Here is a 22,751-nt window from a genome sequence, read left to right as displayed (position 1 = left end):
GACCTCCTCCCCACCTGGCGCAGGACTGTGGTCTGACGACCAGACCTCCCCCTGACAACCAGACCTCCTCCCCCTGGCGCAGGACTGTGGTCTGACGACCAGACCTCCTCCCCCTGGCGCAGGACTGTGGTCTGACGACCAGACCTCCTCCACACCTAGCGCAGGACTGTGGTCTGACGACCAGACCTCCTCCACACCTAGCGCAGGACTGTGGTCTGACGACCAGACCTCCCCCTGACAACCAGACCTCCTCCCCCTGGCGCAGGACTGTAGTCTGACAACCAGACCTCCCCCTGACAACCAGACCTCCTCCCCCTGGCGCAGGACTGTAGTCTGACAACCAGACCTCCCCCTGACAACCAGACCTCCTCCCCCTGGCGCAGGACTGTGGTCTGACGACCAGACCTCCTCCACACCTGGCGCAGGACTGTGGTCTGACGACCAGACTTCCCCCTGACAACCAGACCTCCTCCCCCTGGCGCAGGACTGTGGTCTGACGACCAGACCTCCTCCCCCTGGCGCAGGACTGTAGTCTGACGACCAGACCTCCTCCACACCTAGCGCAGGACTGTGGTCTGACGACCAGACCTCCCACTGACAACCAGACCTCCTCCCCCTGGCGCAGGACTGTAGTCTGATGACCAGACCTCCTGTAGCAGAATAAACAGTTGCCTCCATGGCAGGGGGGCAGAGATGTCCTCTGTACAGGTGGTCTATGATTGTCCCTGTCTGTAGACACACAAGCACTCACCATACCTCAATAATAAAAGTATGACTAATATATAATATACAGACTAGAGGTCGACCGATTATGATTTTTCAACGCCGATACCGATTATTGGAGGACCAAAAATAGCCGATATCGATTAAATCGGCCAATTTTTTAAATTTGTAATAATGACAATTACAACAATACTGAATGAACACTTATTTTAACTTAATATAATACATCAATAAAATCAATTTAGCCTCAAGTAGATAATGAAAGATTTTGGTTTAAATAAGTGTTGGAGAAGAAAGTAAAAGTGCAATATGTGCTATGTAAGAAAGCAAACGTTTAAGTTCCGTAAAGGTTTAAGAGGGTAGTGCCAGACAGATGCTAATCCTCAGTAAAAGGCACATGACAGCCCGCTTGGAATTTGCCAAAAGACACCTAAAGGACTCTCAGACCATGAGAAACAAAATTCTCTGGTCTGATGAAACCAAGATTGAACTCTTTGGCCTGAAAGACAAGCGTCACGTCTGGAGGAAACCTAGCACCATCCCTACGGTGAAGCATGGTGGTGGCAGCATCATGCTGTGGGGATGTTTTTCAGCAGCAGGGACTGGGAGACTAGTCAGGATTGAGGTAAAGATGAACGGAGCAAAGCACAAATAGATCCAGGATGAAAACCTGCTCCAGAGTGCTCAGGACCTCAGACTGGGGCGAAGGTTCACCTTCCAACAGGACAACGACCCTAAGCACAAAGCCAAGACAACGCAGGAGTGACACATGTGACAAATACAATTTAATTTGATATGGGAAGTAAATCCCACTTGGGTCATCACAATGATCTTCACCGTGTGATTAGGTTCCGCAGTAACAGTCAATTGAATGTGCTGAGATTAGGATTCAGTCTTACCAGATTCTGTTCTACACACATGCCACTCAGTCTTGACAGATTCTGTTCTACACACAAAATCTGCCCATAAGATATTACTGAGTGGAAAATCATGACAAGGGTATCATCTCAGGCCTTGGCTCGCTACTCTGTCCAGCTCAGGAGAAAAAGGAGGAAAACAATATTTTCCATCCATCCACAGGCCTGTCCTAGCAGCAACCACAGCCACAGGCCTTTCCTAGCAGCAACCACAGCCACAGGCCTGTCCTAGCAGCAACCACAGGCCTGTCCTAGCAGCAACCACAGCCACAGGCCTGTCCTAGCAGCAACCACAGCCACAGGCCTGTCCTAGCAGCAACCACAGCCACAGGCCTGTCCTAGCAGCAACCACAGCCACAGGCCTGTCCTAGCAGCAACCACAGCAACCACAGCCACAGGCCTGTCCTAGCAGCAACCACAGCCACAGGCCTGGCCTAGCAGCAACCACAGCAACCACAGCCACAGGCCTGTCCTAGCAGCAACCACAGGCCTGGCCTAGCAGCAACCACAGCAACAGGCCTGTCCTAGCAGCAACCACAGCAACAGGCCTGTCCTAGCAGCAACCACAGCAACAGGCCTGTCCTAGCAGCAACCACAGCAACAGGCCTGTCCTAGCAGCAACCACAGCAACAGGCCTGTCCTAGCAGCAACCACAGCCACAGGCCTGTCCTAGCAGCAGCCACAGCCACAGGCCTGTCCTAGCAGCAACCACAGCCACAGGCCTGTCCTAGCAGCAACCACAGCCACAGGCCTGTCCTAGCAGCAACCACAGCCACAGGCCCTCTAAAGGGATGTTTCAGGGCTGAGAGATATGAAGTTTAATGTATAGGCAACCTCAGACCTACAGTACTGCGTGTTCCAAATGCCACCCTATTCTCTCTTGGTCCTGGTCCAGTAGAGCACTATAAAGGGAATCGGGTAGCATTTGAAGGCATCTATTGATAGATGCCTATAGATTCCCTCACCTAAGCCCTACCACAGTACCACTGCAGAGTCCAGGGCCCGTTCTCCTAAAATCAAGGCTAAATTCATGGTTAGAAGAAATATTTAAGACGCTTCTGGGAAACCGGGCCCTGGTGTTTCAGATCTGGGCGCCACAGAACTTCAGATTCCTCACTGATGACAAGCGGCTGTAAGATTTGTCCCCTCTGCCTCAAAAGTCTCTGTGCCAAGCTGCTCAGAGCTTTATGGTCCTACCTAATAAATAGATTTATAAACCTCTGATACAGAGCTAAATTAATAGAAAATGACTAAAGTAAAAGTCACTCAGTAAAATACTACTTGAGTAAAAAGTCTAAAAGTATTTGATTTTAAATATACTTAAGTATCAAATGTTAATTAAAAATATATATAATTAAGCATCAAAAGTATGAATCATTTAAAATTCCTTATATTATGCAAACCAGACAGCACCATTTTCTTAATTTAAGGATAGCCAGGGACACACTCCAACATTCAGACATAATTAACAAACGAAGCCTGTGTGTTTAGCGAGTCCTCCAGATCAGAGGAAGTAGGGATGTTCTCTTGATAAGTGTGTGAATTAGACCATGTTCCTGTCCTGCTAACCATTCAAAATATAACGAGTACGTTTAGGTGTCAGGGAAAATGCACGGAGTAAAAAGTACATTATTTTCTTTAGAAATGTAGTGAAGTAAAAGTTGTCAATTATAAATAGTAAAGGTTCAGACACCTCAAAAAAACTACTTTGAAGTATTTTTACACCACTGGGCCCAGTGGGCTCATAAAGCATTATAAACATTATGGGCCTACCTAATAGATGTATAAACCTCTCTGATACAGAGCTTTATGAGCCTACCTAATAGATTTATAAACCTCTCTGATACAGAGCTTTATGGGCCTACCTATTAGATTTATAAACCTCTCTGATACAGAACATTATAGGCCTACCTAATAGATTTATAAACCTCTCTGATACAGAACATTATAGGCCTACCTAATAGATTTATAAACCTCTCTGATACAGAACATTATGAGCCTACCTATTATATTTATAAACCTCTCTGATACAGAGCTTTATGGGCCTACCTATTATATTTATAAACCTCTCTGATACAGAACATTATGAGCCTACCTATTATATTTATAAACCTCTCTGATACAGAACATTATGGGCCTACCTAATAGATTTATAAACCTCTCTGATACAGAGCTTTATGGGCCTACCTATTATATTTATAAACCTCTCTGATACAGAACATTATGGGCCTACCTAATAGATGTATAAACCTCTCTGATACAGAGCTTTATGGGCCTACCTAATAGATTTATAAACCTCTCTGATACAGAGCTTTATGGGCCTACCTAATAGATTTATAAACCTCTCTGATACAGAACATTATGGGCCTACCTAATAGATTTATAAACATCTCTGATACAGAGCTTTATGGGCCTACCTAATAGATTTATAAACCTCTCTGATACAGAGCTTTATGGGCCTACCTAATAGATTTATAAACCTCTCTGATACAGAACATTATGGGCCTACCTAACATACTGACCAGTGTATAAATGCAACATGTAAATGTGTTGGTCCCTTGTGTCATGAGAATAAAATATACAACACATTTTCCAATACACACAAAAACCTTGTCTCTCAAATTTGTTTACATCCATTTAAAGTTGTAAACAAATTTGTTTACATCCCTGTTAGTGAGCATTTCAACTTTGCCAAGATAATCCATCCACCTGACAGGTGTGGCATATCAAGAAGCTGATTAAACAGCGTGATTACACAGCTGCACCTTGTGCTGGGGACAATAAAAGGCCACTCTAACATGTCCAGTTGTGTCACACAACACAATGCCGCAGATGTCTCAAGTTGAGGGTGCAGCAGTTGGCTTGCTGACTGCAGGAATGTCAACCAGAGAAGTTGCCAGAGAATTTAATGTTCATTTATCTACCATAAACAGCCTCCAACATAATTTTATAGAATTTGGCAGTACGTTCAACCAGCCTCAGAACCGCAGACCACGTGTAACCAGGCCAGCCCAGGAGGTCCACATCCGGCTTCTTCACCTGCAAAATCGCCTGAGACCAGCCACCCAGACAGCTGATGAAACTGAGGAGTATTTCTGTCTCTAATAAAACCCTTTTGTGGGGAAAAAAACATATTCTGATTGGGTGGGCCTGGCTCCTAAATGGGTGGGCCATAATGTTTTAACTAGGCAAGTCAGTTAAGAACAAATTCTTATTTACAATGACAGCCTACCCTGGCCAAACCCAGACGACGCTGGGCCAAATTGTGTGCTGCCCTATGAGACTCCCAATCACGTCCGGATGTGATACAGCCTGGATTCGAACCAGGGACTGTAGTGATGCCTCTTGCACTGAGATGCTGCGCCTTAGAGCGCTGTATTTTATGGTGCAAATAAATATATTTATAAACCTCTCTGATAGAGAGCTTTATGGTCCTAACTAATAAATAGATTTATAAAACTCTCTGATAGACATAAAGCTAGCTGGTACTGTCTGGCAGAGACACTGGCTGACGGAGACACTGGCTGGCGGAGACACTGGCTGGCGGAGACACTGGCTGGCGGAGACACTGGCTGAGCCAGTAGATGGTCATGGAATGGGCCCACTCTGTAGTCTAATGTAAAGGGTAGAAACAGCTGAGCCAGTAAACGGTTGTGTTGTTGACAGTAACTGCTCCGCCCCCTCAGAATAGACGCTGAGCCAATAGGGTGCCGTCCCACGGGACTCCTAATCACAGCCGGATGTGATGCCTCTTGTACTGAGATGCAGTGTCTTAGACCACTGTGCCACTCGAGAGCCCCCATTGGGCCTATAGCCTACTGTATAAACCTCATTGCTACAGAACTGTTTTTAATTGGTTAATGTTGCATAGTTCGTTTGTTTTTTAAGTCATGTTTTTAAAAAACTATCTGAGTAGTAGATCTCTGCTTGCATTTTGACTCAGAAAAGGTTGGTGACCACTGAATTAGGGTGTAGGAAGCAGCTAAATCTACACACAGAATGTTAAAAACAATCAACGGCCATTTATTGGATTAGGCAGCTCTAGTGCCCGATCGATTACAACAAGGATGTGTTCATATGAATATCGCAGGTTATCAGAGCTGTTCCTCTTTCTACTACTGTAGGTAATACAGAGCGGTGCAGCTGAGAGGCAGTGTGACCGGGTGGGGCTCGGCGGTGTTCGCACCATGCTCGATTAGGTAGAAAGCCTGGTGATTTATATTTATTTATTTAACTAGGTAAATCGGTTAAAGAACGAATTATTATGTTACAATGCCGGCCTGCCCCGGCTGTAAATACATCAGTACATACATGTAACAGATGAGCTAGCTAGCCACAATAAATCATTGTTATCTCATATATATATTTTTTTGGTTGTTCATAACTTCTGTTGACTAAGTACGTTTTAATGCATACCGATATGGTGTTAAAGCGATTCACTTTTCACAGGGGCGAAAATGTGTTTACTCCGTTACTACGGTAACCGGCGGCTGTTGTCTTCAGTGTGTTGAATTTCCGGGTTCGCCTTCAAAATAAAAGTCCCTAGTGATGGCATTACGGATACAAATTGTGATAACATGCCATATTTGGACTAGCTCATGCTAAACAAGGTTGGAATGTTACAATTTAAAATAAAAATGTATTAGTTTGACAATAAACAGAACAAATAATTGAATTCACATTGTGGATGTATTAGAATGCATAATTGCATTGGGGGCATAGTTATAGGCACTGTACATCTTTACTTATGGCATGAAACAGGGTATCAGTCTACTCAGTGGTTATCTGACCTTTAAAATTGGACAAAGATTATTTAGAGAAAACATTTGAAAACATTTCAGATATATATCGTAAATCGCACAAATTTGAACAACAAAATCGAGATTATATTTTTAGGCCATATCGCACAGCCCAAAAATAGACTGCTTCGCTGTGGCATCAAACATGAACCAACAGTGCTGTGATGAGACAATTTAGAAATTACAGGGTGGCAACACAGATGAAACGCTGGCACGAGAACACGCCCATATCAGTGACTCGCCACGCCCTTATCATGTGTAGGCCTAATTCAGAATTTACATCGTACATATTGCCCCAATTAGGGTTCCCTTACTTAATGGTATGTCACATTATTCTCCCCGGCAATAGTGTTCACAGGCCGGGAACCATCCACGACTTTTCCCTGTGCTTGTCCTTCGGCTGACATACACTGCATTATTCCATGAACAGGGCACCAAAACATTAGCCTCATACAAACCACAACACACCCATTTAGCCTGAAAACGTCCAAACCAGCTCCAGATGCAATTCAATTCTCATCTGCTGCCTTCGTTGAAATGAATCAACGTTGTAGTCTCATGCATTTTTGGCCTAGCGATAAACGTGTTGTTTTTCTTGCATTTAAAACACAGGATAAATCTGCTTTGGCCATTTTTGTGTTTCCAACTGTCTCTAGATTTCACCGCTGTAGAAATGTAGGCTAATCATGGTAGCCTGATGTGGCTCCATATCAGCGAATAGGCTAATGAGTAATCCGTTATAATAACCTACAATTCAACATTGCATCGATTTAACAGATGAGCGTCCCCTGATTCCAACGTAACATAATTATAAAAACGTTTTGCAAATGCAAAATATTGCTCGTAAATCAAGGTGGGTTTCAAGAGAGACAGAATGTAAGCGGCTACTTACTATCACAAATCCAGAATGTTTTCCTCTGTATCCAACGGGAAAACTGCTACAATTGATCCGCACATGCAATATTGTGATTTCAATTGATCGGTTTTCAGAATTGAACGGTTTTCACCGGCGATGCCGACTTCTTAGCTTCGTAACAACTCTGACACTGATTCCTCCCAGCTCCATTCTGTAAAAACCAGTCAGGAGCGCGCCGCAGATGGGAGGCGCGTTCCCGAATTCCTGTTTCCTGTCCAGAGGAGACTAGGCCTGCAGTCCCTCAGTGCTGCAATCAGTCTCGACCAATCAACCAACCGAGCGAAAACAAACGCTTTTTATTTGAGATCGTCAGTCACACAAATAACAGTGATTTAAATACATATATGTTTTCATACAAGGGTTTCTTACCTGCATATGCCTATATTGTACAGACAGGTCTCACTCGGGAGTATCTATGTCTGGGAATGGGGAAATACTCATTATATGGTTGATAATATTACAACTAAAGACATATAATCGCTTGGTGGTTCCTCTTCAAAGGCCTGTAATGTGAGACTGGTGAGTATCTTATACAGTGAGACTGTTAAAATTGCCCCTTAGACGCTGATCTTGGGTCAGTTTAGCAATTTCCCCGCTAATAGTTAAAGATAGGATTGGGGGAGGGCAGGCTGATCTTAGATCTGTAACTAGGAGAAACTTCACCCTGGAGCAAGAGGGGACATGTGGGGTCGCAGTGATTGTTCCTCCAGGCCTGAAGACAAACCACGTGAAACAGGTCATGGTCAATGACTAATCTTAGCCCAGGGCCTGAGCTCAGACAGTATTTCTAGCCAGCACAGGAGGCTGCTGGGAGGAGGACGGCTCATAATAATGGATGGACCGTTTGTGTTTTATGTATTATATGTTTTGTATTATTCTTCTTTTGGCTTGGGAGAGGCGAAGGTCTCATCGCTGCAACTCTCCAACGGGCTGGGGAGAGGCGAAGGTCTCATCGCTGCAACTCTCCAACGGGCTGGGGAGAGGCGAAGGTCTCATCGCTGCAACTCCCCAACGGGCTGGGGAGAGGCGAAGGTCTCATCGCTGCAACTCCCCAACGGGCTGGGGAGAGGCGAAGGTCTCATCGCTGCAACTCCCCAACGGGCTGGGGAGAGGCGAAGGTCTCATCGCTGCAACTCCCCAACGGGCTGGGGAGAGGCGAAGGTCTCATCGCTGCAACTCTCCACCGGGCTGGGGAGAGGCGACGGTCTCATCGCTGCAACTCTCCACCGGGCTGGGGAGAGGCGAAGGTCTCATCGCTGCAACTCCCCAACGGGCTGGGGAGAGGCGAAGGTCTCATCGCTGCAACTCCCCAACGGGCTGGGGAGAGGCGAAGGTCTCATCGCTGCAACTCTCCACCGGGCTGGGGAGAGGCGAAGGTCTCATCTCTGCAACTCCCCAACGGGCTGGGGAGAGGCGAAGGTCTCATCGCTGCAACTCTCCAACGGGCTGGGGAGAGGCGAAGGTCTCATCGCTGCAACTCCCCAACGGGCTGGGGAGAGGCGAAGGTCTCATCGCTGCAACTCCCCAACGGGCTGGGGAGAGGCGAAGGTCTCATCGCTGCAACTCTCCAACGGGCTTGGGAGAGGCGAAGGTCTCATCGCTGCAACTCCCCAACGGGCTTGGGAGAGGCGAAGGTCTCATCGCTGCAACTCTCCAACGGGCTGGGGAGAGGCGAAGGTCTCATCGCTGCAACTCTCCACCGGGCTGGGGAGAGGCGAAGGTCTCATCGCTGCAACTCCCCAACGGGCTGGGGAGAGGCGAAGGTCTCATCGCTGCAACTCCCCAACGGGCTGGGGAGAGGCGAAGGTCTCATCGCTGCAACTCTCCACCGGGCTGGGGAGAGGCGAAGGTCTCATCTCTGCAACTCCCCAACGGGCTGGGGAGAGGCGAAGGTCTCATCGCTGCAACTCTCCAACGGGCTGGGGAGAGGCGAAGGTCTCATCGCTGCAACTCCCCAACGGGCTGGGGAGAGGCGAAGGTCTCATCGCTGCAACTCCCCAACGGGCTGGGGAGAGGCGAAGGTCTCATTGCTGCAACTCTCCAACGGGCTTGGGAGAGGCGAAGGTCTCATCGCTGCAACTCTCCAACGGGCTGGGGAGAGGCGAAGGTCTCATCGCTGCAACTCCCCAACGGGCTGGGGAGAGGCGAAGGTCTCATCGCTGCAACTCTCCAACGGGCTGGGGAGAGGCGAAGGTCTCATCGCTGCAACTCTCCAACGGGCTGGGGAGAGGCGAAGGTCTCATCGCTGCAACTCTCCAACGGGCTTGGGAGAGGCGAAGGTCTCATCGCTGCAACTCCCCAACGGGCTTGGGAGAGGCGAAGGTCTCATCGCTGCAACTCTCCAACGGGGTGGGGAGAGGCGAAGGTCACCACCTGCTGAACCGCACTTCTTAACACCCGCCCGAACCCGGACAACACTGGGCCAAACCCTGCCCGAACCCGGACGACATTGGGCCAAACCCTGCCCGAACCCGGACGACACTGGGCCAAACCCTGCCCGAACCCGGACGACATTGGGCCAAACCCTGCCCGAACCCGGACGAAACTGGGTCAAACCCTGCCCGAACCCGGACGACACTGGGCCAAACCCTGCCCGAACCCGGACGACACTGGGCCAGTTGTTTGCCGCCCTATGGGACTCCCGATTATGGCTGGTTGTGATACAGCCCGGGATCAAACCCGGGTCTGTAGTGACCCCTTTAGCACTGCGATGCAGTGCCTTAGACCGCTGTGATACAGCCCGGGATCAAACCCGGGTCTGTAGTGACCCCTCTAGCACTGCGATGCAGTGCCTTAGACCGCTGTGATACAGCCCGGGATCAAACCCGGGTCTGTAGTGACCCCTCTAGCACTGCGATGCAGTGCCTTAGACCAGTGCGCCACTCGAAAGGCCTTGTTTTATGTATTCGATACCATTCCACTAATTTGACATTTTTGTCATTTAGCAGACGCTGTAACCTACAGTTAGTGCATTAATCTAAAGATAGCTAGGTGGAACAACCACATATCACAGTAGCATAGTAAGTGGGATTATTTAAAATACTCATTAAAGAGTGGGTGTCTGTCTGCTTTGTAGTAGAGTTTCAAATGTTTTCAGAAGATGTTACCATGTTAAAATACACCTGACTCTGTTCTGTGGAACCATCACCACATTGTGGTTGAAAACCCCCAACTTCCTGTCTCTGGCTCCGTCTGTTAGCTGCAACATCTCTCTCTCTCTCTTCTAACCCAAACCCATCTATCTCAGATCTGGCTATGACGACAATTTCACCCTATTCCCTATGTAGTGCACTACTTTTGACCAGGTCACATAGGGTGCTATTTGAGATGTCATGCCCAGAGACCAGGGGTTTTAAACCCAACAGGAAGGTGAAGAAGGTGAAGAGAAGGAGGAGAAGAGAGGGAGGAGAAGAGGGAGAAGATAGCACAGTGAAGAGAGGGAGGAGAAGAGAGAGAAGAGAGGGGGAGAGGAGGGAGAAGAGAGGGAGGAGAAGAGAGGGAGGAGAAGAGGGAGAAGATAGCACAGTGAAGAGAGGGAGGAGAAGAGAGAGAAGAGAGGGAGGAGAAGAGAGGGGGAGAGGAGGGAGAAGAGAGGGAGGAGAAGAGAGAGAGGAGAGAGGGAAAACAGAGGGAGGAGAAGAGAGAAGAGAGGGAGGTGGAGAGGGAGGACAAGAGGGAGAAGAGAGGGGGAGAGGAGGGAGAAGAGAGGGAGGAGGAGAGGGAGGTGGAGAGGGAGGTGAGAAGAGGGAGAAGAGAGGGAGGTGAAGAGGGAGAAGAGAGGGAGGAGAAAAGAGGGAGGAGAAGAGGGAGAAGAGAGCACGTGAAGACAAAGGGAGGAGAGGGTAAAGAGAGGGAGGAGAAGAGAGGAAGGAGTGACTCACAAATATGGCAGGAGTGACTCACAAATATGGAAGGAGTGACTCACAATTCAGGCAGACACCCACAAAGTGCAAATGCACAGTGGAATACTTTTTTCTTTTTTTTATGATTTCCTACCTGATCTGTAACCGAGGAAAACTCGTAGAAATTCTAAAGAAATACTTAGCAGAATATGGGCCTGGTTGGCAGTATATGGGTTTGTAAATAATATAGTAATATAGCAGGACAAGTATGTAAAATGTAGTCTGTGACAGTCAACTCAGTCTATATACTGTAGTCTGTGACAGTCAACTCAGTCTATATACTGTAGTCTGTGAATGCATAGACATATCGAGTGTGTACCTGTCAAAGGGCACTCTATTCCCTATATAGTGCACTACTTCTATGAGTTCTGGTCAAAATAAGTGCACTAAATACCCACTGGGCACAGACTTCAATTCAACATCTATTCCACGTTGGTTCAACGTTAATTTAAATGACGTAGAAACAACTTTGATTCAACTAGTGGGTAGGCAACGGGGTGTCGTTTGAGACACAACGACAGTGTAGTAGTCTGTGAATACATATTGTTATTTACCACAGTCAAGTGTGTGGGTGTGGTGTTTTCACCCCTCTGCTCGGGGTGAAAACTGTATCCTCCTAGCATCAAGGTGAATCAGAAACATTGTGCGGTCCAGCTCCTCTACTCTCCTCTGGCCTGCTATCACTTCAGGGATCAGGAGAACAAGATGGAGGGTCATTTATGGATGACAACGATCCTCCTGTCCTTCTGTCCTCTGATCCTCCTGTCCTTCTCTCTTTCAGATCATCTGTTTACTGAACTCTCCCAACATCCCAACTGCAAAGGTGAGATTCAGATATGCTTCAACATCTGTACTTACTTGCTGTTTGTGGTTTTAGGCTTCTGTATATTATGTAAGACCGTATGCTACATCTGCTGTAAAAAAGAAAAGAAAAGGGCTCTATGAATCCATTTGATAGAAATCGGATGGATGTCCATTCCAGAGTAGTCTTTTTCTGAAGATACTGTGTAAAGCACCATTTATTAGTTATGTAAGGCCGTCTGCAGGATGATCTTTCATCTATCATGAAAACTTCGGTAAAATACATTGGATTTATTCTGTCAGTTGTCGTAAATTTAAAATGAAAAATAAAAAGTCGATGTGAAAAGATTTCCAACAGATTGAATGCATATAGGTATAGTTTATTGGTAGTGTATTTCAAGATGCGTTGCGTCAACCATTTCCCACAACCAATGTTCCATAGAAAATAGAAAATAAATGACGAGTATTTTGACCACTTTTTCATATTTCTATTTTTTACATTATTATTATAGATTTTTTATTTCACCTTAGAAATGATTTCTCATGGGTCTGTGCGTGTAAAACAGCAGTGTTCTCAGATGTTGAATTCATGGGTGTTAGAGGTGTAGTAGAATGGATTTTTTGTTGCCAACGTTACGCTTCCATTGTTTAGCAGGAACGGAATGTTCATATCCTGTATATTTGTGTTTGTCTCACTTTGCCATTTTAAAATGAACGAACTGGAAGAGAGCATCTGCTAAATTACTAAAATGTCAAATTAGTAACATTTTACATTCAGATAGATATAATGCTGTATTTCTACATTTAAAAATATATATATGTTAATGTCATATATGTATCATTTGTACACGTCTTTATTAAACATGTCGGTATTTGTTCCATTAGACTGTGTAAAACCTAGTACTACTTATTATATAGGTGGATATCTATATATATATAGCGCTTTGCAACAAAACATGATTATTTGTCTCTCTGAAATGAAACCATCAAGTGATAGATGTCTGTCATTGAACAACCCCATGCCATGATTAGGGTTGTGAGAAAACACACCAATCTCTTTCATTTATTTGTGTTTATTTAAGCTTTATTTTAACAGGGAAGACATATTGAGACCGAGGTCTCTTTTTAAAAATTCGCCCTGTATTTTGCAATATAAACGTGTGCCCCCCCAGTTTTACCAGAGTAATGTGATACAAAGAGTCCCGGTGTGCTTTAGGACCATGCGGACTCCTCTGAGCAGTCTGGTGGGCCGGCTGAAGTGTCCCGGTGTGCTTTAGGACCATGCGGACTCCTCTGAGCAGTCTGGTGGGCTGGCTGAAGTGTCCCGGTGTGCTTTAGGACCATGCGGACTCCTCTGAGCCGTCTGGTGGGCCGGCTGAAGTGTTCCGGCTGGATTTAGGGCAGCATGCTGACAGCCTGTGTGGTGGCAAAGCTTCTGGAAGGCTGGCTCCAAACCCAACCGCAGTCCCGCAATGTTATTTTAGGCGTATGTGACACAGCTCGCTTGCTAGCCCCACGGAGGTAAAGTTGGTTTTATAGTCGAACATTCAACAGACATTCGCCCAAAAGCCCGTTACAAATGTAAAAATCAGTAACTAATTCGCCGTTTGTCACAGAAACATCAAATTGATGATTTATTCTATAAATGTCTAGTTATTTGCAATAACTTTAAAGAAATGTTAATTTAAGTGCAATTTGTTCTATATGAAATTAGACAATGTTTACATAACGTTGTACAATGTTTACCATCTTAAATTGTATGCAAAATCAATGGTTGTATTTTTAGTGCAACAGTTCTGCATTTTAAAGTAGTTACAAGGCACAACAGTCATTTATTTATACGTCTCTAATTTATCAGCAAAAAGGCCCCTTCCAATCATTTTCTATTTTGGCTTTGTTGAAGTCCTTCTTTGTCATCCCCAGACAAGCTGAATGTTACCGTCTCCTGAGGTAATAGACTCAACTGTTCAATACTTACAGCCAAATGTTTAATAGCCAGGGTATTCCCAGAACACATTCTGGAAAGTCTCTAGTCACAGTGGTCAGTTTATTAGGTACAACCCCCTATGCATCTGGAGCAGCGTGAATTCAGAACAACTGATGAAGCTGGGAAAGGAGATGGACTGTTTAAGTCCAGTTGGAGTTACAGTCAGTAAAAGCTGAGTGTTGAGGCCTCCCGGGTGGCGCAGTGGTTAAGGGCGCTGTACTGCAGCGCCAGCTGTGCCATCAGAGTCCCTGGGTTCGCGCCCAGGCTCTGTCGTAACCGGCCGCGACTTGGAGGTCCGTGGGGCGACGCACAACTGGCCTAGCGTCGCCCGGGTTAGGGGAGGGCTTGGTCGGTAGGGGTGTCCTTGTCTCATCGCGCACCAGCGCTGGGCGCAGTGTGCGCTAACCAAGATGGCCAGGTGCACGGTGTTTCCTCCGACACATTGACGAGACAAGATAGTAGTTACTAAACAATTGGATACCATGAAATTGGGGAGGGAAAAAAAGGGGTCAAATTCAAAAAAATATTTTGAAAAAATAAAAAAAGTGTGTTGGAATTATAAAATAAAATAAACAGATTTGAAACTTTTCTGAGTTACAAAACACCATCACAGACGGTGCTGTCATTTTGCACATTATAAAGTTCAAACAAACAGAATACCTGAATACTTCTCTGCATGCTTCAGTGTCCAGCAAGCCAAGACCACGGGACTTGATGTATGTAGGAGCAGTTTATTATCGCGAATAGGGTGGTGAACCTAATAAAGTGACAACTGAGTGTAGATATCACAAACAACTCCTTGTGAGCACTGTCTGTTATATGTTTGATCAATGGGTATAATGGTCAATCTGATCCCCAAGGTCCTCAGACTCACTTGGACATATGAGTTGGAGATAAATGAGAAAATATGGAACTAGGACATTAAAACACTGGCAGAATTCTTTCATCCATTCACATAAAATGTATTTTAAAGTATAAATACCCTTCTAAGACCACTGTCTTTCTGGATGTTTTAAAAGGTTTGCAAATAGTTCTTTCTGCAAGGAATGTGAATTGAAAGGGATTTGGTAATACCTATGTAGGTGACGTAGTTTCTCCACTGGTACAATGTGTGGTAGTTGCACACCTCCCTGCTGAATTATGTAGAGCTGATTTGGCCCAGTTTACTTGTATTTATTTATTTATTTTTTCATTTTCTTTTGTGGACAAACCACATTTTCACGTAGGCTTTGTGCTAGCAGTTTAAAAGAGAGAGAGCAAATAGCAGACGGACAGCCTGGTTGAAGTCCTAGTTTTTAATGGTTAGTGCCAGTAGATTGCAGAGGGGTTCACATACAGTTCAGAGGTCAATTATAATGTATACATTTAGACCAAAAACCAAACATGTACAGTCCACTTCTTAAATTAGTGTTTTTTTTTGTTATCCACCTCTGGTATATTTAAATACTCATGCTAATATATTTATACAGTATATATATACACAACCGTTTGAAGTTTGGGGTCACTTAGAAATGTCCTTGTTTTTGAAAAAAAATAATAATAATAATAATTTGTCCATTAAAATAACTTCAATTTGATCAGAAATAGAGTGTAGACATGGTTAATGTTGTAAATGACTATTGTAACTCGAAACGTCTGATTCTTTATGGAATATCTACATTAGCGTACCGAGGCCCATTATCAGCAACCATCACTCCTGTGTTCCAATGGCACGTTGTGTTAGATAATCCAAGTTTATAATTTTAAAAAGGCTAATTGATCATTAGAAACCCCTTTTGCAATTGTTAGCACAGCTGTAAACTGTTGTTCTGATTAAAGAAGCAATACAACTGGCCTTCTTTAGACTAGTTGAGTATCTGGAGCATTAGCATTTGTGGGTTTGATTACAGGCTCAAATTGGCCAGAAACAAATAACTTTCTTCTAAAACTCGTCAGTCTATTCTTGTTCTGAGAAATGACTGCTATTCCATGTGAGAAATTGCCAAGAAACTGAAGATCTCGTACAACGCTGTGTACTACTCCCTTCACAGAACAGCGCAAACTGGCTCCAACCAGAATAGAAAGAGGAGTGGGAGGCCCCGGTGCACAACTGAGCAAGAGGACAAGTACATTAGAGTGTCTAGTTTGAGAAACAGACGGCTCACAAGTCCTCAGCTGGCAGCTTCATTAAATAGTACCCGCAAAACACCAGTCTCAACGTCAACAGTGAAGAAGCGACTCCGGGATGCTGGCCTTCTTGGCAGAGTTGCAAAGAAATATCCAAATTCTCTGTCTTGGTAAAAAGCAGAGGGATGATCCTGGAGAGATGTAACCAATCTCAGATGAATAGACAGAGCTGTAGATGTAAGGACTGACCATCCATGAGAATAACAGGATAGTTTTAACCATGTTATGAAGCTATACACTGTTTGTTAACATTTACAATGTTTACAAACACCGGATTAAACAGGGTTATATTTTAGGTTCTGATGGGGTGTGACAGTTGAACTCAGCTCAAGAGGCATTTACAAGTAAGCTATATTTCACTAGTTATATTCTTCAAAATGCAATGGACAGATATTAATTATATATTTGGTCCAGTTATATATATATATATAACTGGACCAAATATATATATATATATAGTTCAGAAATGGATGTAACAACTACAGATGACCCCTTTAAGTCTATCAGCAGTGTGCGAGTTTGATCATGTGTCTATTAGGTCAAATTATTATTTATTTAATCAGCATGAATTAGATTGAGCAATAAAAGCCCCCATTTTAATTCCATCGGCTGGGATCCACACTATGCAGCTGTTATTCTACAGGCTGGGATCCACACTATACAGCTGTTATTCTATAGGCTGGGATCCACACTGTTATTCTACAGGCTGGGATCCACACTATACAGCTGTTATTCTATAGGCTGGGATCCACACTATGCAGCTGTTATTCTATAGGCTGGGATCCACACTATGCAGCTGTTATTCTATAGGCTGGGATCCACACTATGCAGCTGTTATTCTATAGGCTGGGATCCACACTATGCAGCTGTTATTCTATAGGCTGGGATCCACACTATGCAGCTGTTATTCTACAGGCTGGGATCCACACTATGCATCTGTTATTCTATAGGCTGGGATCCACACTATACAGCTGTTATTCTATAGGCGGGGATCCACACTATACAGCTGTTATTCTTACAGCTGTTATTCTATAGGCTGGGATCCACACTATACAGCTGTTATTCTATAGGCTGGGATCCACACTGTTATTCTATAGGCTGGGATCCACACTATGCAGCTGTTATTCTATAGGCTGGGATCCACACTATACAGCTGTTATTCTATAGGCTGGGATCCACACTATGCAGCTGTTATTCTATAGGCTGGGATCCACACTGTTATTCTATAGGCTGGGATCCACACTATGCAGCTGTTATTCTATAGGCTGGGATCCACACTGTTATTCTATAGGCTGGGATCCACACTATGCAGTTGTTATTCTATAGGCTGGGATCCACACTATGCAGCTGTTATTCTATAGGCTGGGATCCACACTGTTATTCTATAGGCTGGGATCCACACTATGCAGCTGTTATTCTATGGGCTGGGATCCTCACTATGCAGCTGTTATTCTATAGGCTGGGATCCACACTATACAGCTGTTATTCTATAGGCTGGGATCCACACTATGCAGCTGTTATTCTATGGGCTGGGATCCTCACTATGCAGCTGTTATTCTATAGGCTGGGATCCACACTATGCAGCTGTTATTCTATGGGCTGGGATCCTCACTATGCAGCTGTTATTCTATAGGCTGGGATCCACACTATACAGCTGTTATTCTATAGGCTGGGATCCACACTATGCAGCTGTTATTCTATGGGCTGGGATCCTCACTATGCAGCTGTTATTCTATAGGCTGGGATCCTCACTATGCAGCTGTTATTCTATAGGCTGGGATCCACACTGTTATTCTATAGGCTGGGATCCACACTATGCAGCTGTTATTCTATAGGCTGGGATCCACACTATACAGCTGTTATTCTTACAGCTGTTATTCTATAGGCTGGGATCCACACTATACAGCTGTTATTCTATAGGCTGGGATCCACACTGTTATTCTATAGGCTGGGATCCACACTATGCAGCTGTTTGCAAGAGCGCCTTTTTCACTGGCTGTCTTCTGGTTTTAAAAACAATGATTGATAGGCAGCTTAAACTTCTTGAATTCAAATACACATTTAGATTTGTGAACAGCCATCCACAACCCGTAAGGCACAAATAGCTAAGTGAGAGAGCAGCAGTGTGATCAATGCGCTATGTCGATATCAATAACAAGTGATATCTGTATCGCCGTAGACCACACTGCTGTCATCCTTCACCACTGCTGTCATCCTTCAGCACTGCTGTCATCCTTCACCACTGCTGTCATCCTTCACCACTGCTGTCATCCTTCACCACTGCTGTCATCCTTCACCACTGCTGTCATCCTTCACCCCTGCTGTCATCCTTCAGCACTGCTGTCATCCTTCAGCACTGCTGTCATCCTTCACCACTGCTGTCATCCTTCACCACTGCTGTCATCCTTCACCACTGCTGTCATCCTACACCACTGCTGTCATCCTTCACCACTGCTGTCATCCTTCACCACTGCTGTCATCCTTCAGCACTGCTGTCATCCTTCACCACTGCTGTCATCCTTCACCACTGCTGTCATCCTTCACCACTGCTGTCATCCTACACCACTGCTGTCATCCTTCACCACTGCTGTCATCCTACACCACTGCTGTCATCCTTCACCACTGCTGTCATCCTCACCTCCATGCGTTTATTCAAATTGGATAATCTTTGGATGCCGATAGCAGTCGCACCATTGGAAGACATAGCTTGGACTGAAAACCCATTCCTGCTTTTTTCTCGTGTCCATCAAACACATTTGGTGTGTCATCATAGTGGTCTCTGATTGGTGGTCATCATTTGGTGTGTCATCATAGTGGTCTCTGACATCATAGTGGTCTCTGATTGGTGGTCAGACTCACTCAGTTGGAACAAACTTAAATTTGCGCCTTTTATCAATGTTGATTTGAATGTCATTGAGAAAACAGATAAGTGTCAAATATTTTTTTTTGCAAACATCCTTTCTGAATTTAAAAGTAATCCTCAAAGTAATCCTCAAAGTAATCCTCTCAGTAATGATCTAGTTTTTCAGAAGTATCTGTAATCTGATTACAATATTGATGCTGGTAATTTAACAGTTACAGTTACAGAGTACAGTTACCATTTTTTGTAATCCCTTACTCCCCAACCCTGCTAAGGGGATATACTTCTCAATCCTGTAACATATTCCAGTCTGTGCCAGGGAAACAGTCCTGTAGTGTAGCATCTGTGTCATCAGACCACTTCCATATTGAGCACATCACTGGTACTTCCTGTTTGAGTTTCTGCTTGTAAGCAGGAATCGGGAAGATAGAGTTATGGTCATATTTGCAGAATGGAGGGCGAGGGAGAGCTTTGTACGCGTCTCTGTGTGTGGAGTAAAGGTGGTCTTGAGTATCTGCAAAAATTCCCGTCACCTCTGTCACGGACTGCTCTCCCCCTGTCTGCCTGACCTCAGCACCATCACAGACTGGTCTCCCCCTGTCTGCCTGACCTCAGCACCATCACAGACTGGTCTCCCCCTGTCTGCCTGACCTCAGCACCATCACAGACTGGTCTCCCTCTGTCTGCCTGACCTCAGCACCATCACAGACTGGTCTCCCCTTGACTGCCTGACCTCAGCACCATCACAGACTGGTCTCCCCCTAGCTGCCTGACCTCAGCACCATCACAGATTGGTCTCCCTCTGTCTGCCTGACCCTGCTGAGACCACCCCGGTCATCATCTGATCCTCCTAAAATGAAGCATAACAAAGAATGACCTTGGTGTACATTTACACATTATATTATCCAAGAATAGAATCAATGGTTCAAATAATTGAAATGACCATTATTCCCAGATCCCAGACGGTATCTTTAAGCTGCTGTCCTGTAGGTTCACCCATATTCATTCAAGAAGGAACTTTGCATCATTCACTGATATTGGTAATATACTGCAGAATCACCTGAGCGCCGTAGCCTGGTCTTCCCTGGCTGTCTGACCCTGCTGGGAGCCCTGTCACCATCTGATCCTGCTCAGACATGATGAGCATAGTGTTGTGTACTGACTGCACTAGAGTGCTGCGTTCCCTCAGGATGCCTGCGGGACCTGCGGATCCCGACAGAGCTCATTGGGGAGCGGTCTGCATTTTTCATGCTGTGGGCGGGAGCTGTCGGTAAAACAGACTACTTCAGGATACAAATATTTTTGTTATTCCAAGAGATTATTTGAAAATTGTCTTCTTTCTGCTTTGTATGCGTTAGCCTAAATATTGTATTAAAAGCACATATTTTTTTTTGCATGATTCCCAGAATTCACTGCTTCAACTTCAGTAGCCTACCTCTCCTAGTTGGGAGTGAGAGTTCAAGTGCGCCTAGTGAGTGTGTTCTCATTGAAATAGTGTAGACTGCCTATATGGGTGGAGGATCATGTGGCAGTTAACTTGAATATGATTGGACTGTAGTTTACTACAGTATCTGTAAATACATATTTATGATAGAAAGAAGTGGAGGGCGCTCAACCAACGTGAGTCGATGTGCAATCAAACAATGTCCTAATTAAAAAGGAATAGGCACAACGCACAGAGGTCAGACTACGATGGTGAGCGAGCGTTGCGCCAAGGGGTGCTACTTTGGTTTTAGAAGTGGGAGGGACATACATTATTTTTAAATTTTCCAGTCGGATAAACACTCCGGACAGCCTACCGACCAATCGGAGGTATCCACATGGTCCTAAAGCACACCGTTGCCTCGTTTGATAAAATATGGGGGATGGGGGGGGGGTAATCAATAAATATTGGGTACTAAATATTGATGACCCATTTAATTGTCACTGCCTGCAAATCGCCTCCTAAAAAGGTAGGATATATCCTATAGGACTAAACGTAGTGTGTTTTGCTGTCATCATTCTTGCTGCTTTCAGTTCAGTAGCGTACCTGTGAGATCAGGTGAGCGTGTGGTCTCTATTAAATAGAACGGGCTATAGCCTATGTATAAATGGGCAGAGAAGCACTGGGCAGTTATCGTTCCAAGGAAATGTACTTCCTAAATAGGCCTATGATTAGGCTATAGTTTACTACATTGCCTAGAAATAGGACCTAAATATTGATCACCCATATTTCTCAGTCTGAAAATATTCCCACTCCTTAAAGAGGTAGAGCCTCTCCAACTCTGCTCTCTTCAAACTAAATCTAGTTTATTGGCTGATAAAGGGATATCTGGTAATTTCACCTATTTCTTAAGTTATGGCTTTGCCCTTTTAAACAGCAACATACAGTGCCTTGCGAAAGTATTCGGCCCCCTTGAACTTTGCGACCTTTTGCCACATTTCAGGCTTCAAACATAAAGATATAAAACTGTATTTTTTTGTGAAGAATCAACAACAAGTGGGACACAATCATGAAGTGGAACGACATTTTTTGGATATTTCAAACTTTTTTAACAAATCAAAAACTGAAAAATTGGGTGTGCAAAATTATTCAGCCCCTTTACTTTCAGTGCAGAAAACTCTCTCCAGAAGTTCAGTGAGGATCTCTGAATGATCCAATGTTGACCTAAATGACTAATGATGATAAATACAATCCACCTGTGTGTAATCAAGTCTCTGTATAAATGCACCTGCACTGTGATAGTCTCAGAGGTCCGTTAAAAACGCAGAGAATATCATGAAGAACAAGGAACACACCAGGCAGGTCCGAGATACTGTTGTGAAGAAGTTTAAAGCCGGATTTGGATACAAAAAGATTTCCCAAGCTTTAAACATCCCAAGGAGCACTGTGCAAGCGATAATATTGAAATGGAAGGAGTATCAGACCACTGCAAATCTACCAAGACCTGGCCGTCCCTCTAAACTTTCAGCTCATACAAGGAGAAGACTGATCAGAGATGCAGCCAAGAGGCCCATGATCACTCTGGATGAACTGCAGAGATCTACAGCTGAGGTGGGAGACTGTCCATAGGACAACAATCAGTCGTATATTGCACAAATCTGGCCTTTATGGAAGAGTGGCAAGAAGAAAGCCATTTCTTAAAGATATCCATAAAAAGTGTTGTTTAAAGTTTGCCACAAGCCACCTGGGAGACACACCAAACATGTGGATGAAGGTGCTCTGGTCAGATGAAACCAAAATTGAACTGTTTGGCAACAATGCAAAACGTTATGTTTGGCGTAAAAGCAACACAGCTGAACACACCATCCCCACTGTCAAACATGGTGGTGGCAGCATCATGGTTTGGGCCTGCTTTTCTTCAGCAGGGACAGGGAAGATGGTTAAAATTGATGGGAAGATGGATGGAGCCAAATACAGGACCATTCTGGAAGAAAACCTGATGGAGTCTGCAAAAGACCTGAGACTTGGACGGAGATTTGTCTTCCAACAAGACAATGATCCAAAACATAAAGCAAAATCTACAATGGAATGGTTCAAAAATAAACATATCCAGGTGTTAGAATGGCCAAGTCAAAGTCCAGACCTGAATCCAATCGAGAATCTGTGGAAAGAACTGAAAACTGCTGTTCACAAATGCTCTCCATCCAACCTCACTGAGCTCGAGCTGTTTTGCAAGGAGGAATGGGAAAAAATGTCA

General features: G+C 44.8%; 2 protein-coding genes across 4 annotated transcripts in view; one reads left to right on the top strand and one right to left on the bottom strand.

Moving 5' to 3' along the window:
• Positions 1-7,546, bottom strand: part of LOC110520666 (ras-associated and pleckstrin homology domains-containing protein 1) — a 119,603-nt gene extending 112,057 nt beyond the window's left edge. For 2 of the 3 annotated variants that reach the window (XM_036975351.1, XM_036975352.1), the window contains exon 1: positions 7,332-7,546. The gene's annotated coding sequence lies outside the window, so the exon portion shown is untranslated. The remainder of the gene's footprint in view (positions 1-7,331) is intronic. The other variant, XM_036975353.1, reaches the window with a different exon arrangement.
• A 4,266-nt stretch (positions 7,547-11,812) lies between these two features.
• Positions 11,813-22,751, top strand: part of LOC118964336 (T-cell-specific surface glycoprotein CD28-like) — a 123,220-nt gene continuing 112,281 nt past the window's right edge. The window contains exon 1 of the mRNA XM_036975350.1: positions 11,813-12,080. Coding sequence (XP_036831245.1) covers positions 11,963-12,080 — 118 coding nt within the window. The 5' untranslated portion in view covers positions 11,813-11,962. The remainder of the gene's footprint in view (positions 12,081-22,751) is intronic.

The sequence above is a fragment of the Oncorhynchus mykiss genome, chromosome 3 (assembly GCF_013265735.2).
Source record: "Oncorhynchus mykiss isolate Arlee chromosome 3, USDA_OmykA_1.1, whole genome shotgun sequence".
NCBI classification, from domain to species: Eukaryota; Metazoa; Chordata; class Actinopteri; order Salmoniformes; family Salmonidae; genus Oncorhynchus; species Oncorhynchus mykiss.
The sequence above is the reverse complement of the archived record's forward strand: the minus strand, read 5'-3'. Positions and strand labels throughout refer to the sequence as shown.